At 45.8% G+C, this 18,255-nt stretch overlaps 1 protein-coding gene across 1 annotated transcript in view; it reads left to right on the plus strand.

Moving 5' to 3' along the window:
* LOC144590765 (E3 ubiquitin-protein ligase TRIM39-like) overlaps positions 1 to 18,255 on the plus strand; it is a 53,678-nt gene that overhangs the window by 33,988 nt on the left and 1,435 nt on the right. Inside the window, exons 8-12 of the mRNA XM_078395187.1 lie at positions 2,041 to 2,544; positions 7,767 to 7,862; positions 11,943 to 12,173; positions 14,857 to 14,905; positions 15,541 to 15,563. Coding sequence (XP_078251313.1) covers positions 2,041 to 2,544; positions 7,767 to 7,862; positions 11,943 to 12,173; positions 14,857 to 14,905; positions 15,541 to 15,548 — 888 coding nt within the window. The 3' untranslated portion in view covers positions 15,549 to 15,563. The remainder of the gene's footprint in view (positions 1 to 2,040; positions 2,545 to 7,766; positions 7,863 to 11,942; positions 12,174 to 14,856; positions 14,906 to 15,540; positions 15,564 to 18,255) is intronic.

The raw sequence follows: 18,255 nt of genomic DNA on the forward strand, positions 1-18,255 counted from the left end.
GAACTGCACTGAGGAGAATTTCTACAGTGCATATATATATACGTTTTGATACAAGGAACTAAATTTACCGGACCCTGGAGAAAAACACACGGTGCTGGAGTAGCCTAGTGGGTCAGGCAGCATCTGTAGACTGAGTGGATAGATGGATGATGCTTCGGGTTGGGAATTATGAAGAGTCCCGATCCAAAACACCACCTCTCTCTTCCGTCCATAGGTGTTGCCTGACCTGCTGAGTTACTCCGCATTTTGAGTTTTGTATAGGTTTGTCAGAGTATTTGGTGACATGCTGAATCTCTTTAAATCTCAAGGAAACGTCACTGCTTTCATCTGCGTGCTGGGCTTTTGTAAAGTTCAGTGGGCCGAGCAGCCTATTTGCCCCGAATCTCTCGAGGCCCAAGGGGAGTCTGGCCTTAATGTGCACTGGGTAGGGATGGAACAATGCAAATGCAAAATCACATACACACACACAATGATACAACTCCTTCATTGAACACTTGCACTCAGTCCATCAAAGCCTTCTGGATCTCCCGATTGCTAACCATTTTAACTCCCCTTCCCATTCCAAACCTGACCTCGACCTGAAACATCACCTATTCCTTTTTTCCAGAAATGCCGCCTGATCCGATGAGTTACTCCAGCATTTTGTGTCTGTCTTCAATCCAAAACTGACCTTTCTGTCTCGTGCCTCCTCCATTGCCAGAGTGGGGCAATTTACAAACTGGAGGAGTAGTACCTCATATTCCATTTTGATAGCTTAAAACCCAACAATATGAACATTAAATTCTCCAGTTTTAAATAACCTCCCGCCCCCCCCCCCCCCCCCCCCATGCCCCCTCAATTTCCAGTTACCCCACTCCCAGTGTGCGTCCATTACTTCCACCATCCTGACCCACTTTTTCCCCTCTCCCCTTCCATCTATACCCCTCTCTCTGGCTTTACATTTCACTCGTTTTCCCTGAGACCCTTTTGTCTACTTTTCATCTCTTGCCTTTGTCCACCCATCTGCCAATCTACCCACCCACCCCACTCACCTGTATCCACCTATCACTTGCCAGGCAGGCCTTGTCCTGCCCCCCCCCCCAACTACAGTAATAAGTTGGAAGAAAGATCCCGACCCAAAACATCTGCCTGAGTTCCTCCAGCACTTTGTATTTCACTCCAGCTTGTGTCTCCAGCGATTTACTGAATCTGTACCAATCATTTACACTGATCTCATTTGATTCTCCCCAACTTGTCTGGACTCCAGCAAACACTCGCACTACATTTTAAGTGGTTTATTTTTTCCCTTCAGGGATTTTTTTCACAAATAGAGGAGATTCGGTATATGGACAAATACTCTTGAATGTCTACACGTGTACAGTAGCGAGCATATTGACCAGTTGCATCACGGCCTGGTTCGGCAACTCGAACGCCCGGGAATGATGGAGATTACAAAAAGTGTCAGACACTGCCCAGTGCCAGTCCCCCTCCCTGCCATGGAAGGTGATTCTGTCTCAAAAAGGCAGCCAGCATCATCGAGCACCCACACCACCCTGGCTACGCTCTTATTTCCCTCCTGCCATCGGAAGAAGTTAATTATGGGTGTCTGAAAACTGCAAACGTGCAGGTTCAGGAGAAGCCGCTTCCCAACAAACACGAGGCAATTGAACGACACGACCAATGTAAACAGAAATCTGATCTACCAGCTGCCGTGGCTGCACTCAGGACTTCGGGCTTTGTTGTTTTTGTTTTGTACTATATTCAGACCATTTTTAATTGAAGCTTTTTGTTCTGTACAATGGGGTCTAGCGAGTACTGTTTATATAATCTGTTGTGCTGCTGCCAAGTAAGAATCTCGTTGTTCCGCTTCGGGACAAAACAATAAAACAGAATCTTGAAATCTGCTAAACAAAATGTTTAGGAAGTAACTGCAGATACGACGGTCGACACAAAATGCTGGAGTAAATCAGCGGGTCGGGCAACATCACGGGAGAAGAGGAAGAGGCTGCCTGACCCGCTGAGTTACTCCTGCGTTGTTGTGTCCATGTTTGAAATCTGCAGACTTGTGCAAAGAAACGTACCCTGAAATCGCCGACTTTGCAGCAGCGCGAAAGTGAAACTAAGTGCCCGGGACCGGAGAGGGCAGCAGCGATGGCGAGTATAGACGTGCTACAGTCCATGAAAGATGAGGCGCTTTGCCCCATCTGCTTGGAGTTCTTTGTCCAGCCTGTAACCATAGACTGCGGCCACAATTTCTGCCGGACCTGCATCGTCCAGCACTGGCAGTCGGAGCGAGGGCCGGCCACTTGTCCACAGTGCCGGGCGCTGCTGCCCGACAAGACGCTCAGACACAACCGGTTCGTGTCCAACATCGTGGAGAATGTAATGAAGCTCAGAGTGGACGAGGCGGTGGTTCAGACGGAGCTCCGCTGCCAGGAGCACGACGAGAGGCTGAAGGTTTACTGCAGCGATGACCAGAGGCCGATCTGTGTGGTGTGTGCCACGTCTCGCCATCACCACGGCCACTCCACCAGCCCGCTTGGCGAGGCCGCTGAACTCCATAAGGTGGGACACCGCGCTCACAGTGAACTGCCACAGGACGGGAACAGGAACAGGCCTCTCTGTTCACCCAGTCCTCACCCACCACACAGAACAGAGAGAGAGAGTAGCACAGGAACAGGCCTCTCTGTCCATCTCCTCACCCACCACACAGAACACAGAGCAGCACAGGGACAGGCCTCTCTGTCCACCCCCTCACCCACCACACAGAACACAGAGCAGTACAATACAGAAACAGGCCCTTCGGCCCACAGTGTCATTGGATATACATAGTACAACACAGAAACTGGCACTTTGGCCCACTGTGATAGCACATGGAACAGGACAGCAACAGAACAGGCCCTTCGGCCCACAGTGTCATAGATCATGGAACAGGACAGCAACGGAACAGGCCCTTCGGCCCACAGTGTCATAGATCATAGAACAGTACAGCACACAAACAGGCCCTTCGGCCCACAGTGTCATAGATCATAGAACAGTACAGCACATAAACTGGCACTTCGACTTACAGTGTCATATATCATCGATAAGTGCAGCACAGGAACATGCCGTTCGGCCCACAATGTCATAGAAAAGTACAGCACAGAATCAAGCCTTTCGGCCCACTGTCACAGAACATAAAACTGTACACCACAGTAACAGCCCCTTCAGCCCACAGCGTCATAGAATATAGAAATATACAGCACAGTAACAGGCCCTTCTGCCCACTGTGTTATTGAACATCGAAACGTACCACAGAGGAAATGGTACTTCAGCCCACAGTGTCATAGACTGTAGAAAAATATAGCACAGAAATAGGCCCTACTGCCCACTATGTCATAGAATATAGAAATGTCACCTCCTTCCAGGCTTTCCAAGCGAAAGAGAGGTTCACATGCACCCTTCCTAACCTAATCTACTGCGATGTTCCTGATTCGGTCTCCGATCCATGTTCTCCAGAGATGCTGCCTGTCCCGCTGAGTTACTCCAGCTTTTTGTGTCTACGGTTTAAACCAGCATCTGCAGTTCCTTCCGACACAGAGAGTAGTACAGCACAGGAACAGGCTCTTCAGCCCACAGTGTCATAGACTGTAGAAAGGTATAGCACAGGAACAGGCCTGTCGGCCCACAGTGCCATAGACTGTAGAAAGGTATAGTGCAGGAACAGGCCCTTCAGCCCACATTGCCATAGACTGTAGAAAGGTATAGCACAGGAACAGGCCCTTCAGCCCACAGTGCCATAGACTGTAGAAAGGTATAGCACAGGAATAGGCCCTTCAGCCCACAGTGCCATAGACTGTAGAAAAGTGCAGCACAGAAACAGGCCTTTCAGCCCACAGTGCCATAGACTGTAGTAAAGTGCAGCACAGAAACAAGCCCATCAGCCCACAGTATCATAGACTGTAGAAAAGTAGTGTCGTAAGGAACTGCAGATACTGGTTTAAACCAAAGATAGACACAAATGCTGGAGTAACTCAGCGAGACAGTCAATCTCTCTAGAGAGAAAGAATGGGTAACATTTCGATTCGTCTCGTCCCGAAAAGTCAACCATTCCTTCTCTCCAGAGATGCTGCCTATCCCGCTGAGTTACTCCAGCATTTTGTGTCTATCTCCGATAAAACAGTGCTTCGGCCCACAGTGTCATAGAATATACAACAGCACAGGAACAGGCCCTTCGGCCCACAGTGTTATGTAACAGAAATATACAGCACAGAATCAGGCCCTGTGGCCCACTGTATCACAGAACATCGAAAGGTGTGGCAGAGGAATTGGCACTTCACCCACAGTGTCATAGAATGTAGAAAAATATAGCACAGAAATAGGCCCTGCAGCCCACTATGTTACAGAATATAGAAAGGTCACCTTCCAGGGACCCAAACAGACTTTCCAAGCGAGAGAGAGGTTCACACACACCTCCTCTAACCTAATCTGCTGCAATGTTCCTGATTCAGTTTCCTATCCATGTTCTCCAGAGATGCTGCCCGACACGCTGAGTTACTCCAGCACTTTGTGTCTTTTTATAGGAAAGTACAGCACAGGAGCAGGCCCTTCAGCCCACAGTGTCGTTGGACATAGAACGGTGCAGCACTAGAGCAGGCCATTCAGCCCACAGTGTCATTGGACATAGAACGGCGCAGCACAGGAGCAGGCCATTCAGCCCACAATGGTATAGAATACTAGACCAAGTGGACCCGTTGGACTCAAACCTCTCCTGCATTGATGCAGCACCCTCTCCTCCCCCTACCCACTCCCCCTCACCCCCCGTCCCCCTCGATCCTCCCCTCCCCTCCTCTCCTTCCCCTTCCCCTCCACCCCAATCCATCCCCCTCAACCCCTTTATCCTCCCCTCCCTCCCTCCACCTCCCCCCCTCTCTCCCTAGGAGATAGATTTAAACTTTAAAATGTGAATAACTTAAAAAATATAACACCGATTTCAATGAAACTTCTTCCATTAGCACCAAAGGGACGACGGTGAGTAAATTGGGCCTAAAATTGTTGCGCTATTGTGTCCCGTTTTCGCTGTAGCTCAGGAACAAACAAACAAACAAACGAGAGTTTTAGTATATAGATAGAAAGGTACACGGCAAGAACTGACCCTCACAGTTTCATAGAACATAGAAAAACAGAGCACAGGAACCCACAATATCTATGCTGACCATGATGCTGTATAACTAAGCTTCTCTGGTTCAGGTTTATTATTGACACACGTACCAAGGTACGGTGAGAAGCTTTTGTTTGCATGCTTATCTAATCAAATCAGATAATGCTATAAAAGAATAGAATCAAGCCAAACACAAGAGGAAAATCCAGAGCAAAGAGAAAGATGCCAGAGTGCAGAATGTCGTTTCCCAGCTTTACAATCAGGGGTGGCAATGGTGGCACACCGGTAGAGTTGCTTCCTTACAGCGCCAGAGACCCAGATTCAATCCTGACTACTGGTGCTGTCTGTAATGAGTTTGTACATTCTCCCACAAGCCAAAGATGTACAGGTTTGTCGGTTAATTTGGCTTCAGTAAAAACTGTAAATTGTCCCTCGTGTGTAGGATAGTGCTGATGTACAGGGATCGCCGATCAGTGCGGACTTGATGGGCCGAAGGGCCTGTTTCCGCGCTGTATAACTAAACTAAATTAAACTGAACAATGCAACAGTTCCACAGAAAAAGTCCACTGCCTGCAATAAGGTCGGATAGAAAATCAGGTCGGTTGCCTAGATTTTGAAAGGACCATTCAGAAGTGCAATAAGAGGGGAAGAAGGTGTTTCTGACGCTGAAGTTGCTCTCTTGCAAGCTTCTGAATCTGCTGCTTGACAGGACCAGGGAGCAGAAGGAATGACCAGGCTTGGAAAGGTCGTTAATTAATTTGGCTGTTCTTCCGAGGCAGCTTGAAGTATAGATGGAGTCATTGGTGGGGAGTGTGGTCTGTGTGACGGACAGGGTTACATCCACAAATCTCTTCCTGCATATGATCCATGTGCTTCCCCATATATTAATGTGTGTCTCCTAAAAGCCACTTTCATATTTGCCATGTACATCTCCTTTAAAGTTTGCACCTCTCACCTAAAGTTATGCCTCTAGTCTTTGACATTTCCTACCTTTTGTGGTGAAAATGTTCTGATTGTCCACCCTATCCTATGCCTTTGATAATTTTATAAACGTCTATGGGATCTCCCTTCACCTGCTGGCATTCTGGGGGAAACAACCACTCCTTATACGTAATACCCACCCATCGAGACAACATTCTGAACCCTTCTTCAGACCCAACCTGAAAACCCATCTGTTAGTTCTTTCCCCAGATGCTGCCTGACCCGCGGAGTTCCTCCAGCAGTGTTTTACTCAAGATTCTAACATCTGCAGTTTAGTTTTGTTTAGAGATACAGCAGGTAAACAGGCCCTTCAAGGAGAAGATAACTTGCATTGGAGGCAGCCCAGATAATGCATATTGTTTGATTGCTCACATTACGTGTTTGCCCTATGAGTAATGGTTGAGCAGGTTTAGTCTGTATTCATTGCTGCTTCGAAGAATGAGATGTGACCTTGTTGAAACACGGAAGGTTATGAGGGGGATTTGCAAGACAGATGTTGAGAAGATGATTTCCCTTGTGGGGGAATCTAAAAACAGGGTCGTTATTTAAGAACGGGCAGTTCCTCGTTTATCATCATATCATCATATCATATATATACAGCCGGAAACAGGCCTTTTCAGCCCTCCAAGTCCGTGCCGCCCAGTGATCCCCGCACATTAACACTATCCTACACCCACTAGGGACAATTTTTTTTTAACATTTACCCAGCCAATTAACCTACATACCTGTACGTCTTTGGAGTGTGGGAGGAAACCGAAGATCTCGGAGAAAACCCACGCAGGTCACGAGGAGAACGTACAAACTCCTTACAGTGCAGCACCCGTAGTCAGGATCGAACCTGAGTCTCCGGCGCTGCATTCGCTGTAAAGCAGCAACTCTACCGCTGCGCTACCGTGCCATCCGTTTAGATGGAGAAGAGAAACTTCTTCACTGAGGATGGTGAATCTTTGGAATAGTTTACTGCAGAGAGTGGCGGAGTAAAGGTCGTTAAATACGTTCAAGAGAGAATTTGCCCCTAAGAGAGACGAGGACCAAGAGAATGGGGAAGGGAAGTGGGTAGTGCTCGGGTGAAGGACACAGTTATCAAAATCTGCTCCAATTTCTGACATTCTTAGATTATCCCTTTCCCCAATTTTTTAATTGTTATTATAATTATGAATGGAAATTCTGTCCTTGACCAGATACATTGCAGCTACAGCCATGTTGATGATGTTGGTTGCATTCCTGAGGAAGTGTGGTGTCGATGGAGTTGATGAGGGGGAGGCTGGTTTGAATGATGGACTGGGTGACATCACAACTCTCTGCAATTTCTTGCAGTTTTGGGCAAAGTAGGTGCCAAACCAAGCTGTGATACATTCTAATACGATGCTTTCTAGGGTGCATCTGTAGAAATTGGTTGGAGTCGCTGGAAACATGCCGGATTGCCTGTTTTATGGAACATGGAAAAAATTGCGAGCAAATGGGTGTAATCCACACAAGGAGAACGCCTCATGGACAAACATGGTGGACCAGGTTGAAACTAGATGGCTGGAGCTGTGAGGCTGCTCTTCCAGCTGAGCCAGACTATAATTGGGGTTGATCTTCCAGATCATTGACAACAGACTTTAAAAATGTCGTCTTTTTCAGGAGACCGATGTGACTTTTTTTGCGCGTTTCTCTGTTCCAGGGAATGCTACGGAAAGAAATCGAGTCCCTGAGTGAACAAATGCTTGATTGCTGTGAAAGTCAGGATGAAGAAGAGGAAGATGTAAATAAACTGAAGGTTCGAAGGGCCGTTTAAAGGTCCCACACCAAAGCACAGTTGAGATGGGAAACGAAACAGTTAATGTAAAAACTAGTGTGGCGGTCCAATGTCATGCATGTGAGATATTGACTCAATCTAGCACCAGGTAAATATTTAATTTCCGTGCCTTTCACTCCATTATATATTTGATCTGTTGTAATATTTTGTTTCCTCCGATTCCACGCCAAAGATCACAATGATCATTTGCTCACGGTTCCAGCATCCTGAGTTTCTTGTGCCTTCATTGAAAGGCCCGATGTTTTCTCCAACTACACAGCATGAGAAGCGTAGGGAAGGGAGCAGGAATCAGACAAGTGGTCCATCAAAACACAAAGTGCTGGAGTAATGCAGTGGGTCAGGTCAGGCAGCATCTCTGCAGGGGATGGATCAGCAATGTTTCGGGCTGCTTGTCCATTCCTTTCACAGATGCTCCTGAATCGACCAGTTCATAGAGTCATATAGTGTGGAAACAGGCCCTTCAGCCCAACTTGCCCACACGGGACAACATGTCCCATCTACACTAGTCTCACCAGCCTGTGTTTGGCCCATATCCTTCTAAACCTACCTGATCCGTGTACCTGTCTAAATGTTTCTTAAACGTTGCAAGGGTACCTGCCTCAGCTACTTCCTCAGGCAACTCGTTCCATACACCTATCACCCGTTGTGTAAAAAAGTAACCTGCTGAGTTACTCCAGCTTTTTGTGAATAAAAAAGTAACCCCTCGGGTTCCTATTAAATCTTTCCCCTCTGCATGTATGTTCTCATCCACATCTTTGCTATAAATGACAAACAGCAATGGGACCACCACCGAACCCCATGGCACACCATTAGTCACAGGCCTCCAGTCCGAAAAGCAACCTTCCACCATCATCCTCTCCTTCCTTCCATGAAGCCAGTTTTCTATCCATTCAGCTTTCTTTCCTTTGATCCCATGCGATTGTAAGGGGTTTCTGCGCCGATCTTTCGCCCGACCTAAGGTCCCCGTGCCTTGCTCTGATCCCTTGACCAGGCCGTGCACACTGGTTCCCCGTGAGTGGTTCGACCCACTCACCCCCTACGGTTCTAGACACTGGACTTAGATGCAGGAGCGTTTATAGTGCAGAAAAATTCCACCAGACCAGATTTGAAAACCAGGGTTTAAATGAAAAAGGCTTTTATTTAGCGCTTGGGACTATTGTCCATGAATACTTATATATTGCTATACGACATATCTATTAAACACATATTGAATCACATGAATACCTTGGACTTATGAATCACAAAACGCACAGTTCCACAAGACGTATACACGAATACCTTTTTCGCTGAATTCTTAAACACACAGTTCTACAAGACATATACACGACTGTAAGATGGGGAACGTACGACACATCGCAAAATTGACCAACACATATTTCTTTACACACCCAACGTTTATTCAAACCACCCTCCCCTCTACACTAAACTATGTCCAGGATATGCAGGATCTGGGTGCATGCTCACCATGGGGCTATTACTGGGGTTACTGGCTGTTCGTTTTGCAGTATTTCTCCTCGAGTTGCGTGCCTGTTCCTCTCTCTTGCATCCGTTCTTCTTGCCTGTCTTTTCCTCCTGCATTCGTTTTCTTGCCTGCTTGCGTTCCTTGCAGGTTTTCTTCTTCCGTTTAAAACCCAAAAGTCGTGGCCAGTTATACTATTTCTGACCCGTCCTATCTCCCGCCAGATCTTGGAATCTCTTTGTTTAAAAAGATATGTATGAGTTTTCTCTCTGATCTGCGCTTATGTCCGGGGATACCGGGGATGGCCAGACGGCGTTAATTGGTATTTCGTTGCAAGGTGATGGGTTTAACTGGTTTCCCATCACCTACCAGGTAGTTTTCTATGGGCTATTGTGCCCCCTTAACGAGATTAACTGTGTAGGTCGGCTTGGGGCATTGTGAGTATGCTGATGTCAGTGCCCCAGTGTCTGGACTTCGACCTGGTTTCGCAAGCTTCTGCATGGCCACTACCCATCCATTGTTCTGGCCGTGGCTTTGCAGAAACCTAGAGACTGGGCTGTAAGGTTTTTGCTTTTGTGGCTGGTCACGAGGTCCTGCAGCCATCTTAGGACCCACAGATTGTGACATCCCTTGGAAAAAACCGACCGCAGCCTTTCTCCGCTATCAGCCCCAGTCTCCCGTTTAAAATGTCCAAACTGCAGCTCTTTGGTTTTGTGTTGCTTTCAGAATGAGGGAAAACTTCTCAAATCTTACACGATGTATATTTCCGACAGCACTTTGCATTTTGCTCAAGATTCCAGTATCTGCACTTCCTTGTATCTCCATGTGCTCCATCAAGCCTGTCCACCTTTCTAGTCATAACTTTTGACTTCTCTCTATTATCATATCATCATATCATATATATACAGCGCGGAAACAGGCCTTTTCGGCCCACCAAGTCCGTGCCGCCCAGTGATCCCCGTACATTAACACTATCCTACACCCACTAGGGACAATTTTAAAAAAAACATTTTTACCCAGTCAATTAACCTACATACCTGTACGTCTTTGGAGTGTGGGAGGAAACCGAAGATCTCGGAGAAAACCCACGCAGGTCACGGGGAGAACGTACAAACTCCTTACAGTGCAGCACCCGTAGTCAGGATCGAACCTGAGTCTCCGGCACTGCATTCGCTGTAAAGCAGCAACTCTACCGCTGCGCTACCGTACCTATTACATCAATTCATCTATGACATCTCTCCAGTCTGAAGAGTTCCAGAGGCTCACAAACCTTTGAGCAAACAAAAACCATTCCCTTTCCCTTGGAGATAAAAGGAACTGCATATGCTGGAATCTTGGACAAAACATAAAGTGCTGGAGGAGCTCAGGGAATCAGGCAGCATCAGTGGACGAAATGAATAGGTAACATTTTGGATCAGGACATTTCTTCAGGCTCATTCCTCAGATTTCTTTCTTCATTCCCTCCTTCAGTAGGTAAAGCTGTTGGCTGAATCTATCCTGTTCTAGATTGTCCCAACCAGAGAAAGTATCCTGTCAACAAGACAGACACAAAATGCTGGAGTAACAGTGGGACAGGCAGCATCTCTGTCTGAAGGAATGGGTGACGTTTTGGGTCTTGACCCTTCTTCAGACTGAATGAGGGGAGAGGGAGATACTGAGATAATGAAATATGTTTTGTGTCTATCTTCGGTTTAAACTAGCATCTGCAGTTCCTTCCTGCAACATATCCTGTCAACAACTCCACTCAGAACCTTATTCACTTCCCATATAATACAACTCCTTTTAATGATGTCAAGTTAATTAACCTATTCAACACAGCCTACTGTAAACAAGGAGATTGAATCTGCACCACAGTGTCAAACCATCACCATCCCAGAACATGGGACAAGCCCTTTGGCCCACAATGTCTGCCAAACATAATGACAGGACCAACTCTTATCTGCCTGCACATTGTCCATATCCCACCATTCACTTGCCTGTCCAAAAGCCTCTAAAATGATTCTAATGTATCTGCCTCAACTCCCCCCCCCCTTACAACAGCACATTCCAAGCACTTACCACCCTTTGTGTAAATAAAAATACTTGCACTGCACATCTCCCTTAAACTTGCTCCTCTCACCTTAAAGATGTTTCCTCCCACATTCCAAAGATGTGCAGGTTTATATGTTAAATGGCCTCTGTAATTTGTCCCCAGTGTGTAGGATAGAGCTAGTGTATGGGGGATCACTGGTCACCACACACTTGGTGGGCCAAAGGCCCAGTTTCAACGCTGTATCGCTAAAATAAAAAGAAAGGTAAAGACCGATTAAAGATAGTTCAAAGGACTCCAATGAGGTAGATGGTTGGGCAGAACTGGTCTCTAGTTCGTGAGAGGATGGTTGAGTTGCGTGGAAACAGCTGGAAGAAACTGTCCCTGAATCTGGAGGTGTGTGTTTTCAGTTATAACCTAGCATAATGTTCAGCTGTGGCATGGTGGAACAAAGAGCCTGTTCCTATGCTGTATTGTTTCCTGTTCTGTGCTCCACGACCCATGAACTTCTCACCTTGCACTGGGTAAATCCACCTGTTGTTTATTCCATCAGAAAGAATCTGCGGCTCTGCAGAAGAACATTGAATCTAAGTTCGAAGAACTGCACCAGTTTCTGCACCAGGAAGAGAAAAAGCTGAAAACAATACTGGAGCAAAAGGAAAATGCCATATTGCAACAAAAAGATGAAAATCTAAAGAAAATCTCCGAACAGCATGCATCACTTAAGGAAGCAATCTTGGACATGCAAGAAAATCTGAGTCTGGAAGATGCAGAATTTATGCAGGTATTGTCTATTGTTTACATGGGAAACATGATGCCATTACCATTCAGATTCTAAAACCCAATGTACAGTAGAGAACTCCATCAGTCCACATTCAGAACTTTGGCAGCACCAGTCCCAGAATGGGTGGTACGGTGGTATAGTTGCCGCCTTACAGCACTTACAGCGCCAGAGACACAGGTTCTATCCCGACTACGGGTGCTGGCTGTATGGAGTTTGTACGTTCTCCCTGTGACCGCGTGGAGTTTCTCCGAGAACTTTGGTTTCCTCCCACACTCCAAAGACATGCAGGTTTGTAGGTTAATTGGCTTCGTAGAAATGTAAATTGTCCCAAGTGTGTATGGGAGAGTGTTTATGGGTGAGGATCGCTGGTTGGCACAGATTCAGTGGTCGGAAGGGCCTGTTTCCGGGCTGTATCTCTAAACTCTAAACCAAAATCACAGCTTTTCCAGAATCTTGCATCGTATTCATTCATACTCCAACACACTTAATTAATATAGAAACAAGAAATTGCTGATGCTGGTTTCCACAAGAGGATACAAAGTTCTTGAATAGCTCAGCAGGTCAAACACCATTGAACATGCTGCTTCACCTGCTGTTATAACAGCACCATCAAACATGCTGCTTCACCTGGTGTTATAACAGCACCATCAAACATGCTGCTTCACCTGCTGTTATAACAGCACCATCAAACATGCTGCTGGACCTGCTGTTATAACAGCACCATCAAACATGCTGCTTCACCTGCTGTTATAACAGCACCATTGAACATGCTACTTCACCTGCTGATATAACGGCACCATCAAACATGCTGCTGGACCTGCTGAGTTATAACAGCACTATGTACACTAATGAGGTCTGAATCACTCTAGAGGAGGCTCTGACCCAATTCATCATGTTTCCTTTCCCCCTCTACAGATGCTGCATGATCTGATGAATTCCTCAGGCACTTTGTGTTTTGCACTGTTTTAAATCATTTTACAGATGATATGCAGAATAACAATAAACATTCCAGTTAACTCGTTATCACCTACCACACAGGCAACAATGGACCATTGTGAGCTACACCTTTCCTCGATCATCGTTTTTTGCATATCTTTCATTCATTTCTTCTATGTACCTTCTATATCTCTCATTTTCGTTTCCCCTGACTCTCAGTCTGAAGAAGGGTCTCGACCCCAAACCTATTCCTTTCTTCCAGAGATGCTGCCTGGCCCGCTGAGTTACTCCAGATTTTTCCAGTTCTATTCCAGTTAACCAGGTACATTTAAACAGAGCACTGGAAGCAGAACGAGGCAAGTTTCAAGGAAGCATGGGGAGTGGGGCCCAGGTGAGTTTTAAGGGAGACTGGTTAAGTCAAGTTGAGCTTATTGTCATATGAATACATACAGTGAGGGACAGATGCAGTGAAAATCTTGCCTCTTGCACCATCACAAGCTTATAGACACGACCAGCACACAGAATCATGTTAGACTCAAGTTCTGCAAGCCAGTGAAAAGGAAAAGACTAGTTGGGCATTGAGTATAAGTGTCAGGAAGACACAATGCAGATTTTTAGCACTTTGGTTAGACCTCATTTGGAGTATTGTGTGCAGTTCTGGACACCCCAATATAAGAAGTCTGTAGAGGCCTTGGAGAGAATGCACGAGATGTTGACCAGAATGATGCCTGGATTACAGGGAATTAGTATCAGAAGAGGATGGACAAACTTGGATAGTTTTCTCTGGACTGTCGGTGTTTTCTCTGGACTGATGGAAGTAGATCAAATTAAGAGAGCCACAGTGTAGACGGTCAGAACCCTTTCTCATGGTGGAAATATGAAAGATCAGTGGGCATAGCGTGATGGTGAGGAGACAAAATATAATGGAGATGTGTGGGGCAGGCGAGGGGTGGTTGGTGCCTGGAATGCAGGGCCAGGGGTGGTAGTGGTGGATGCAGGACCAATACTGGTGTTTATGGGCTTTTAGACAGGCACGTCATGGTCACGTGCAGGCAGATGAGATTAGTTTATCTTGGCATTGTGTTTGGAACAGGCATTGTGGGCCAAAGGGCCTGCTCCAGTATTGTGCCGTGCTGCTCTGTGAGTGTGGAACTTTAGCATCAGAATGCTGAAGGAAGAATGGCAACTAAGAGTTGGAAGGAACTGCAGATGCTAGTTTAAACCGGAGATAGTTTGACTTCTCTAACTTCAATTAACTCTTGCTTTCCCTCTCTCTCCATCCCTCCCCCTTCCCAGTACTCCAACCAGTCTGACTGTCCCTGATTACATTTTATCTCTGTTTGCTTTGTTGTTACCTTCTCATCGCTAACAATGATCTATTCTACATTTTCCTTGATCTCCACCCCCTTTGATGTCTCGTTCTCACACCTTATACTTTCTTATCTCTGTATCTCCCCCTCCCCTGACTCTCAATCTGAAGAAGGGTCTCAACCCGAAACGTCACCATTCCTTCTCTCCAGAGATGCAGCCTGTCCCACTGAGATACTCCAGCATTTTGTGTCCATCAATGGCGACTAAGACCCTGGTTTGTTAAAAGGAACAGGGAAATCAACAAGTGATGTGGCAAATTGGATGCATCAGGACTTCCAAATAGTCACACCGTGAAATAATAGAGGTTTATTGCACCAAAGAATCATTTCCTCATAGGTCTGTGAGCTTCAATTTTAACAGTTTTTTCTGTTAATAGAACTTGGAACATTGCACAGGAGCCGACCTTTCAACCCACAATCTCACAGGTGAATATGATTCCAAGCTAAACTAATCCCTTCAGCCTGCACATGATCCATATCCCTCCATGCCCTGCATATCCATGTGCCTATCTAAAAGCCACTTAAATGCTGCCATTTTATCAACATGCACCACCACCGAGAATTTTGAATTATGAGTTCGGTATTGAAACTATTCTGTGTCCAAATCTTGTGACATTTTAAAGTCAAATTGCAATTCTTACACAATAATATTGGAAATGCATTTTTGCCATTGTTTAAGTTTCTGACAGATCTTTGTAATGCAATGTTGTAATAAAAGGCCCACCCTTTTATTGGTGGTTCAGCGATAAAGTTGCTGCCTCACAGCACCAGGGACCCGGGTTTGATCCTGACGACGCGTACTGTCTGTACAGAGTTTGTACGTTTTCACCGTGACCTCCGTGAGTTTTCTCAGAGATCTTCGGTTTCCCCACACACTCCAAAGCCGTACAATTTTGTAGATAATTGGCTTAGTTTAAATGTAATTGGTCACCAGTATGTGCAGGATAGTGTCAATGTGCGGGGATCGCTGGTCGGTGTGGGCTCAGTGGGTCGAAGGGCCTGTTTCTCTGCTGTATCTCTACAATTAAAAACTAAAACTAAAACAATCTTCTCTCTTTCAGGATATTAAAAATATTCTTGGCCGGTAAGTGCATTATTGTCCATATTTGGCTGACAGTTATATATTCTGTAATGCAACCCATTCCACCTGTAGTCCTTTGCATTGTTGGATACGGATGGCAGGCAAAGTGAATGAATACTTGGGTTCATTGGAGCAAAAAACTTTAGGGGCTGGAAATCCAGAACAAAGACAGGAGACACACGGAAATGCAGATGCTGAAATCTTGATCAAAACACAGGGTGGTGGAGGAACTCAGCGGCATCTGTAGATTGAATGGACAGGCGACATTCTGGGTCGGGACCCTTCTTCATACTGATTGTAGTAGCAGGGAGAAAGCTGAGAAGGAGTGGTGGGCGGGACAAAGCCTGGCGAGTGATAGATAGATACAGTTTGGGCGGGGGTTTTATTGGCAGTGGAATAAGTGACACAGGCTGGAGATAAAAAGGCAACAAATATGTGTCAGTTAAGAAGAGAGGATGGGTGAAATGCAAAGTAAAAGGGAGGGATCTAGATGGAAGGAGACAGACAGCACAGCCCACAATGTGTATGCCATACATGATGCAAAGACAAACCATTATCTGCTTGCACATACTTTTTGAGGATGTAACAAGTAGATTGGATAAGGGAGAGCCAGTGGATATCGTACATCTCGACTTTCAAAAAACCTTTGGCATGTTCCCACACAAGAGATTAATGTGCAAAATTAGAGGCCGTGGTCTTGGGGGTAGGATATTGACATGGATAGAGAACTGCTTGGCAGACATAAGTAAAGAGTAGGAATTACCAGGTCTTTTTCAGAATGGCAGGCAGTGACTTGTGGGGTGCTGCAAGGCTCGGTGCTGGGACCCCAGTTATTTACAATATATATTAACGATTTAGATGTGGGAATTAAATGTAACGTCTGCAAGTTTGTGGATGACACGAAGCTGGGTGGCAGTGTGAGCTGCGAGGAAGATGTTATGAGGCTGCAGGGTAAGTTGGGTAGGTTGGATGAGTGGGCAGATGCATGGCAGATGTAGTATAATGAGGATAAATGTGAAGTTATCCACTTTGGTGGCAAGAACAGGAAGGCAGATTATTATCTGAATGGTGTCAGATTAGGAAAAGACTTGGGTATGCTTGTACATCAGTCAGTGAAAGTAAGCATGCAGGTACAGCAGGCAGTGAAGAAAGCTAATGGCATGTTGGTCTTCTTTGTGAGAGGATTTGAGTTTAAGAGCAAGGAGGTCCTGCTGCAGTTGTGCAAGGTCCTGGTGAAACCGCACCTGGAGTATTGTGTGCAATTTTCGTCTCCTAATTTGAGGAAGGACATTATTGCTATTGAGGGAGTGCAGCGTAGGTTCACCAGGTTAATTCCCCCGGATGGCGGGACTGACATATGATGAAAGAATTGGTCGACTGGGCTTCTATTCACTGGAATTTAGAAGGATGAGAATGGATCTTATACAAACATATACATTTCTTAGAGGATTGGACAGGCTAGATGCAGAGAAATATTTCCCGGTGTTGGGGGAATCCAGAACGATGAGTCACAATTTAAGAATAAGCGGTAGGCCATTTAGGACTGAGATGAGGAAAAACTTTATCACCCAGAGAGTTGTGAATCTATGGCATTCTCTGTCACAGAAGGCAGTGGAGACCAATTCGCTGGATGTTTTCATGGAAACAAACATACAGTAGATAGATAGAAAATAGGCGCAGGAGTAGGCCATTCAGCCCTTTGAGCAAGCTCCGCCATTGAATGTGATCATGGCTGATCATCCACAATCAGTACCCCATTCCTCCCTTCTCCCCATATCCCTTGATTCCACTAGCCCTAAGAGCTCTATCTAATTCTGTTTTGAATGCATCCAGTGTATCGGCCTCCACTGCCTTCTAAGGCAGAGAATTTTCTTCATTGCCTGCTGTAGCTGCAAGCTTACTTTCAGTGACTGATGTACTAGGACACCCAGGTCTCGTTGCACGTCCCCTTTTCCTAATGTGATGCCATTTAGATAATAATCTGCCGCCTTGTTCTTGCCACCAAAGTGGAAACCTCACATTTATCCACATTATACTGAATCTGCCATGCATCTGCCCACTCACCCAACCTACCCAAGTCACCTTGCATCCTTATAGCATCCTCTTCGCAGTTCACACTGCCACCCAGCTTTTGTGTCGTCTGCAAATTTGCTAATGTTACTTTTAATTCCTTCATCTAAACCATTAATATATATTGTAAATAGCTGCGGTCCCAGCACCGAACATTGCGGCACCACACTAGTCACTTCCTGCCATTCTGAAAGGGACCTGTTAATTCTTACAGTTCGTTTCCCGACTGCCAACCAATTTTCTATCCATGTCAATACCCAACCCCCATGTGTTCTAATCTTGCCCATTAATCTCCTATGTGGGACCTTATCAAAGACTTTCTGAAAGCCAGATACACTACATCCACTGGCTCTCCCTTGTCCATTTTATTTGTTACATCCTCAAAAACGTCGAGAAGATTAGTCAAGCAGGATTTCCCCTACGTAAATTAATGCTGACTTGGACTGGTCCTGTTACTGCTACTCAAATGCGCCACTATTACATCTTTAATAATTGACTCCTGCATCTTCCCCACTACCAATGTCAGGCTAACTGGTGTATAATTCCCTGTTTTCTTTCTCCCTCCTTTCTTAAAATGTGGGATTTCATTAGCTACTCTCCAATGCACAGGAACTGATCCAGAATC

Source organism: Rhinoraja longicauda, unplaced genomic scaffold, assembly GCF_053455715.1.
Source record: "Rhinoraja longicauda isolate Sanriku21f unplaced genomic scaffold, sRhiLon1.1 Scf000302, whole genome shotgun sequence".
NCBI classification, from domain to species: domain Eukaryota; kingdom Metazoa; phylum Chordata; class Chondrichthyes; order Rajiformes; family Arhynchobatidae; genus Rhinoraja; species Rhinoraja longicauda.